The sequence below is a fragment of the Dipodomys ordii genome, unplaced genomic scaffold (assembly GCF_000151885.1).
Source record: "Dipodomys ordii isolate 6190 unplaced genomic scaffold, Dord_2.0 Scaffold2, whole genome shotgun sequence".
In the NCBI taxonomy this organism is placed as follows: domain Eukaryota; kingdom Metazoa; phylum Chordata; class Mammalia; order Rodentia; family Heteromyidae; genus Dipodomys; species Dipodomys ordii.
This window is the reverse complement of record NW_012267218.1, coordinates 9,229,416-9,237,120: the sequence shown is the minus strand read 5'-3', so window position 1 is coordinate 9,237,120 and position 7,705 is coordinate 9,229,416. Positions and strand designations below refer to the sequence as shown.

The 7,705-nt window shown below is 41.2% G+C and overlaps 1 protein-coding gene across 1 annotated transcript in view; it reads left to right on the top strand.

The window, feature by feature from the left end:
- The window catches only part of Golga5 (golgin A5), a 35,717-nt gene that overhangs the window by 24,859 nt on the left and 3,153 nt on the right, over window positions 1-7,705 (top strand). Inside the window, exons 10-11 of the mRNA XM_013013290.1 lie at window positions 2,026-2,251; window positions 5,175-5,280. Of these exons, the coding sequence (XP_012868744.1) occupies window positions 2,026-2,251; window positions 5,175-5,280 (332 nt within the window). The remainder of the gene's footprint in view (window positions 1-2,025; window positions 2,252-5,174; window positions 5,281-7,705) is intronic.

Here is a 7,705-nt window from a genome sequence, read left to right as displayed (position 1 = left end):
ATTATCTAGAAAATTAATATTTGGGCAATGTTCACTTAAATGTTCATTTTTCCCCCCGTCTTCATTTTGCAAAGTGCTTAAAAAATGGTACGTGACTTGCCAGCAGGTCAAAGAAATGAAAAAAAAAAAGGAAAAAAAGAAAAACCACTACTACTTTAATCCATAGGTAAACATTAATACTTATTGAGTAGCTATGATATCTAAAATAATACGGTTTTTTTTTTGTTTATTTAGTTTTAGTTTTGGTGCTGGGTTGAATCCAGGTGTATATGCTCTGCCTCTGACCCATAACCAAGCCTTGTGTTGTTTTAGTTAATCAAGGTCTAGCCATAAAAGTGTGGATTAACCAGTAAAGGATTTGTATTAAAGATTTTTCATCTAATTAGAACTGAGAATAACCCTTTGTTTTATTAAAGGAAATTCACATCGTAGGGAAAACCTCACAAAGAAGCTAAGGGTTCTCCTGAGTGAATAAAGAAAAATTTGTACTTATCATGTTATTTTTAGGCCACCTGGGAGGACAGTTATTTTGTTAAAAAAATAAGTTGCCAGTTTTGAATATTTTTTCATTAAAAAAATAAGTTGCCAGTTTTGAATATTTTTTCATTAAAAACTTATTTTATGGGTGCTGGTGGCTCACACCTATAATTCTAGCTACTCAGGAGGGTGAGATCTGAGGATCACAGTTTGAAGCCAGCCCCTGCAGGAAAGTCTGTGAGATTCCTTATCTTCAATTAACCACTAGAAAATTGGAAGTGACACTGTAGTTCAAGTAGTAGAGTGTTAGCCCTGAGCAGAAGAGCTCAGGGGATAGCATCCAGGGCCAGAGTTCAAGCCCCAAGACCAACCAAAAAAAAACAAACTTATTTTATGAGAATAAATAAACATGAGGAAACATGCACCTTAATTATCCCTAGTTAAGAATTATAAAGTTAAGAAAAGCTAATTTGTGATAATACCTAGGAGGTTAATTACTCCTTTTGTAATATAGGATATATAAAACCATAGAAAAAAATGATACATTGAGATTCATCAAAACTAAGGTTTTCTGCAATCAAAAGACATCAAGTTTTAGTGGCTTAGTGGTAGACTGCTTGCCTAGCATGTATGAAGCCCTGGGTTTGATTCCTGAGTACCACATAAACAGGAAAAGGTGTAAGTGGTGCTATGGCTCAAGTGGTAGGTAGAACACTATCCTTGAGCAAAAGAAGCCCAGGGACATCGCCCAGGCCCTGAGTTCAAGCCCCACAACCAACCAAACAAAAATACATCACATATGGGCTTGTGTGGTAGAATGCTTACCTAGCATGTGCAAGACCTCTAGGGTTCAGTCTCCAGTACTATACAAACACACATGCACACACACACATCAGTGGAAAAAATGAAAAGTCTCAGACTGGGAAAGAAAATGTATTATCTCCTATGTCACATTGTATTTTGAACTCAAAATCCTGCCTCAGTTGGGCTCATAAATATGACCCACAATGCCCAGTCCTATACTATATATATTTTGTAACTGTATAATATGTATAATATATATAATATATAGACTTGTAACCATAATAAGAATTACTATTAATAATAAAAGGATACACAACCTTTTTTGTTGTTGTTGGTCGTGGGTCTTGAACTCTGGATCTGGGCGCTGGCTCTCAGCTCTTCAGCTCAAGGCTTGTGCTCTACCACTTGAACCACAGCACCACTTCCAGTTTTCTAGTAGTTAATTGGAGGTAAGAGTCTCCTGCCTGGGCTGGCTTTGAACTGTGATCCTCAGATCTCAGCCTCCTGAGTAGCTAGGATTACAGGTGTGAGCCACTGGCGCCCGGCTCTATTACATTTTTAAAGTGATTTGTGGTCCACTATTAACAATTTGAAAATCTCTTTGTAGAAATGATTCTGAAAGAATCATTAGTAGGAGTTTCGTAAAATTTTGCTTTCATCACAATTTGCTGAGGAAAATATATAATGTGAGTACAAGATAGCTTTCATTTTATGTAATTGTTTTGTGAACATTTTGTCCTTCAGCTTACCAATAAAACTTTAAGCAACAGCAGTCAATCTGAGCTAGAAAGTCGACTCCATCAGCTAACAGAGACCCTCATTCAGAAGCAGACCATGCTTGAGAGTCTGAGCACAGAAAAGAACTCCCTGGTCTTTCAACTGGAGCGCCTTGAACAGCAGATGCACTCTGCCTCCGCAAGCACTAGCAACGGCTCCTCCATCAATATGTCTGCAATTGACAATGGGGAAGGTAACCAAAGAGGGACACAGCAATGAAGCAGGCTTTTGACATATTGCTGAAACTTCATCTGGTAAAGATGTGAGACCCGGGCCATGGATAGTTAGTACATGACCGATTCAGACCTCGCAGGTGTTGGACCTGAGTGTGGAGCAGAATTCCCTTTAATGACCTCCTATGAATAATTATGAGTACTGAAGCTAATGCATAATTTACAGACTTATCCATGCTCTATAACTTTGATACAGAAATCTGTAGAATCCCAAAATGCATATTCAAAAAGTATTTTATTATAAACATCAACAGATCCATATTTTTTTTTTGTCTTAGAGCTTCAGAAAGTCCTTATCAAATCTCTTAGTACTCTGAAGATTTCTTTTTTTTTTTTTTTTGGGTCCGGTCGTGGGGCCTGAACTCTGGGCCTGGGCACTGTCCCTCAGCTCTTCAGCTCAAGGCTAGTGCTCTACCACTTGAGCCACAGCGCCACTTCTGGCTTTTTTCTTTTTGCTTATGTGGTGCTGAGGAATCGAACCCAGGGCCCCGAGCATGCAAGGCAAGCACTCTACCACTGAGCCACCTTCCCAGCCCCTGAAGATTTCTTTAAAATTAAAAAATTAGCTGGGCGCTGGTGGCTCGCACTTATAATCCTAGCTACACAGGAGGCTGATATCTGAGGATCGTGGTTTGAAGCCAGCCTGGGCAGGAAAGTTTGTCAGACTCTTATCTCCAATTAATCACATAGAAAGCCAGACATAGCAGTGTGGCTCAAGTAGAAGAATGTTAGCCTTGAGCAAAAGGACCTCAATGACAGCACCCAGACCCAGAGTTCAAGCCCCAGGACTGGCACAAAAAACTGAAAGTGGCACTGTGACTCAAAGTGGTAGAGTGCTAGCTTTGAGCAAAGATCTCAGGGACAGCATCTAGGCCACGAGTTCAAGCCCCAGGACCACCCCCCCCCCAAAAAAAAAGGCCTACAGGAATATAGGAAAAACCTTCTAGGTTGCAAAAGAGCAGGTTCAAAGCCCCAAGACAAATGTGTTCTAGGATGATTCAGGAATATCAAGGAGGCTAGTTCAGCTGGAGGGGACTGGGGAGGCAAGAGTAGTGGAAGGTGAATTCAGAGAGCTTGAGGTGTTTGTGCAGACCTTTGTAAGGACTGTCCTCTAAATGAGGTTGGAAGCCACTGAAGGTCATGAGAAGAGAGACTGATCTGACTTGCTATTTTTCAGGATGCCACTGCCACTACGTCAACAATAGATTTGGTCTGATGATGTGGTTCAGTGGTAGAGTGCTTGCCTAGCATGCAAGAGGCTTAGGTTAAATCCCTGCATTACTGTAATAACAATAATAGACTTCAGAGGACTAGGAGCAGAGACAAGGAGGTGGGGAGGCCGCCATTGCATTAACTCATAATGGGAATTGGGGATTGAAGGAAGGATTGATTTTAAAGGTCAGATGATAGAATTTACTAGCAGATTGGATATGAAGTTTGAAAACATAAAGAAGGATTTGGAAGCCAAGTGCTGGTAACTCATGCCTGTAATCCTAGCTACTCAGGAGGCTGAGATCTGAGGATTGCAGTTCAAAGCCATCCCAGGCAGGAAAGTTTGTGAGACTCTTAGCTCCAATTAATTTAGAGAAAACTGGAAGTGGCGCTGTGGCTCAAAGTGGTGGAGTGCTAGCCCTGAGCAAAAGAACTCAGGAACAGCACCCAGGCTCCAAGTTCAAGTCCCATGACTGACCAAAAAAAAAGGGGATTTAGACCGTGTTGTCACAGAATAGGACAAGGAAGTACAAGGACAGGAAGGCTGCCAGTGAGTGAAAACTCAGAATCATATTAGATGAGTTGTCATCTAAGTGGCTGCCAGTGAGTGAAAACCCAGAATCATAATACTAGATGAGCTGTAATCTAAGTGTGAGTTGTCCATTGTTCGTGAGAATGAAGTATGTATTCGTTGTGGGAGCTGAGCAGAAGCCCAGCCTCAATCCTGTTGGCACAGTAACAAAGGTTGTTAGTGTCAACTCCCACCAACACTAGGTATTTGCAATTGTGGTACATTTTTCTACACTAGAAATAGTTTTCATTTTATGATTTTTTTTTTCTGGTTGTGGGGCTTGAACTCAGAGCCTGGCCACTGTCCCTGAGCTCTTTGCTCAAGGCTAGCACCATACCACTTTGAGCCACAGCTCCACTTCCAGTTTTTGAGTGGTTAATTTGAGAGAAGAGTCATTCTGCTCAGGCTGTCTTTGAACTGTGATCCTCAGCTCTCAGCCTCCTGAGAATCTAGGATTGCAGGCATGAGCCACCAGCACCCAGCTGATTATTTTTTTGTCAGTCATGGGTCTTGAACTCTGGGCCTGGGTGCTGTCCCTCAGCTCTTCAGCTCAAGGCTAGTGCTCTACTACTTGATCCACAGCACTATTTCTGGTTTTCTGGTGGTTAATTGGAGATAAAAGTGTCATGAACTTTCTTTCCCAGGCTGGCTTTGAGCCGTGATCCTTAGATTTCAGCCTCCTGAGTAGCTAGGATTACAGGTGTGAGCCACTGGTGCCTGGCCGATCTTTTACTTTTTGTGAAAATGGAAATATATAAATACCTCAGTAATCAAATTTAATTAGCTTTATGGTTTCATGTCCTTTGGTATAATGCTTACAAAGTTGGCCTTGATAATTCCTTCCACATGTAATAATACATTTTCAATTCTAACTTTCTTTTTAAAATTTTTTTATTGTAAAAATGTTGTACAGAGGGGTTACAGTTACATGAGTAGGGTAATGAGTACATTTCATAGTGAGCATTGTTACCTCCTCTTTTATTTTCCCCCTACCATCAATTCTCTCCCTACCTCCCCAACTCCTCCTGCCCCCTTCAGTTCTAACTTTCTTAGAAAGTTGATTTAGTTGTCAGTACATTGATCTTTTTCTTATTTAATAGGGACACGGCTGCGAAATGTTCCTGTTCTTTTTAATGACACGGAAACTAATCTGGCAGGAATGTATGGAAAAGTTCGCAAAGCTGCTAGTTCCATTGACCAATTTAGGTAAGCAGTGCTGGTCAGAGTGAGTGATGAGCCGTAACTATTTTTATAACCGCTTCCCATTGGCAGAGCTGATGTTTGCAAGGACATTCAACTCACTTCATTTGTGATTTTCACTGCCATGAAATTGCTTCAAGAGGTCTACCAGTGCTTATGCTTTATCAAAGATAATGAATGCTAACTACTTCTCTTCTTCCTACAATTAAAACAAAAAACAAACTCCTCACCGAATCTCGTTGAGACTGCAGTCCCAGCACTTGGGTAGCTGAGGCAGAAGGATCAGTTGAGCTTAGGAGCTCAAGATCAGCCTGAGAAACCACAAGATACCATAATTAAAAAAAAAAAAAATGTTAGTCTTGAGGCTTGAACACAGGACCTGAGCACTGTCCCTGAAACTTTTTGCTCAAGGCTAGTGCTCTACCACTTTGAGCCATAATACCACTTGGTTTTCTGGGGGTTAATTGGAGATGAGAATCTCATGGACTTTAGGGGCTGGGAAGGTGGCTCAGTGGTATAGTGCTTGCCTTGCATGCATGAGGCCCTGGGTTTGATTCCTCAGCACCACATAAGCAAAAAGAAAAAAAAAAGCCAGAAGTGGTGCTGTGGCTCAAGTGGTAGAGCGCTAGCCTTGAGCTGAAGGGCTGAGGGACAGCGCCCAGACCCAGAGTTCAGGGCCCACGACCAGAACCACCACCCCCCCCCCAAAAAAAGAGAGAATCTCATGGACTTCCCTGCCTGGGATGGCTTCAAACCATGATCTTCAGATCTCAGCCTTCTGAGTAGCTAGGATTACAGGCATACAGACATGAGCCACCAGGTCCGGCAAGATTCCATAATTTAAAAATTTTTTTTTCATTGAGAAATTCTCTATCTCATATAGATGTGTTCATTAAAAGTCTTATCCCAGTATCTTATCATATGATTAGAAGAAAAGATGCTGCTATATATAACTGAACAGCACTCATTTTAATATTTAATATATAGAATTTATACTATTAACTTTCTAGTCTTATTGGGGGGGCAATAGGGGAATGGTAGTCATGGGAGGTTTGAACTAAGGGCCTTGTATGCTTTTGTTTTTTCAGATAGAGTCTCACATTGTTTCCTCAGGCAAACCTTACACAACAATCCTCCCACCTGTGCCTCCTGCATAGCTGGAATTACAAGCATGTGCTACCATTGCCAGAAACATATTGCTTTGATAAATTTCATGTGTAAATAACATACTCTATACTATTTTTCTTTTAGTGTTTATAATTAAAAGTTTTAATGAATTTTACATAATACAGTAATGTTTTCCTACCCTTCTGTGCTGGAATAGCACTAAGATTCATGAAGCCACAGAACTAGGATGCTTCCAAATGAAGCTCATGAATCTCAGCTACAAATCATTTGCGTCGTGTGTATAGCGTCTTGTGTAGTACATTGTGCTGATGGCAGTAAGCAGAGCAGTGCATGAGTAGGGAGCGTGTTTTGAGATCATAGCTCTGGGTGTCACACTGCTTTTGTATTTGTCTGCACAAGTATTTGCTTGGGTAGCTGTGTCCTGTATTCACATAAAAGCATCCACATTGACTGTTTACAAGTTAATGCCAACCACACTGTTTTTTCATTCTTAGGATTCATCTTTTCTGTAACTTCTTTAATTGTTAAAACAAAATTTATTTAGACAGGGTCCAGGTTTATCTCCTATAATTGTGACCACAGAATTAAGAGAAATGCCTTGCCAAGTGCTGGTAGCTCACACCTGTAATTCTAGCTACGCAGAGGCTGAGATCTGAGGATCACAGTTCAAACCCAGCCCAGGCAGGAAAGTCCATGAGACTCTTTTTTTTTTTGGGTCTGGTCGTGGGGCCTGAACTCTGGGCCTGGGTGCTGTCCCTCACCTCTTCAGTTCAAGGCTAGCACTCTACCCCTTGAGCCACAGTACCACTTCCGGCTTTTTTTTTTCTTTTTGCTTATGTGGTGCTGAGGAATCGAACCCAGGGCCTCATGCATGCAAGGCAAGCGCTATACCACTGAGCCACCTTCCCAGCCCCCGACCATGAGACTCTTATCTCGAATAAACACTCAGAAAACCAGAAATGGCTGTGGCTTAAGTGGTAGAGTGCTCGCCTTGAGCTGAAGAGCTGAGGGACAGTGCACAGGCCCAGAGTTCAAGCCCCACGACAGACAAAAAAAAAGAGAGAGAGAGAAATGCCCTGTGCTTAAAGTTTAACAGCCCAAATAATGATAACACTGTTTACTGTGATCTTTCTGCATAATTATTTTAAGTAATCATTTACAGTCTACTATAAAAAAAAATCATTCTTTTTTGGTAACCACATAGTTTAAATGAGTGACATTTTTAAAAACACTAGATAGTAACAAGGGAAGATTTGTTTTGAGTGTAATTCCTCTCTCTTCCCCACCCATTTGCCAGTATTCG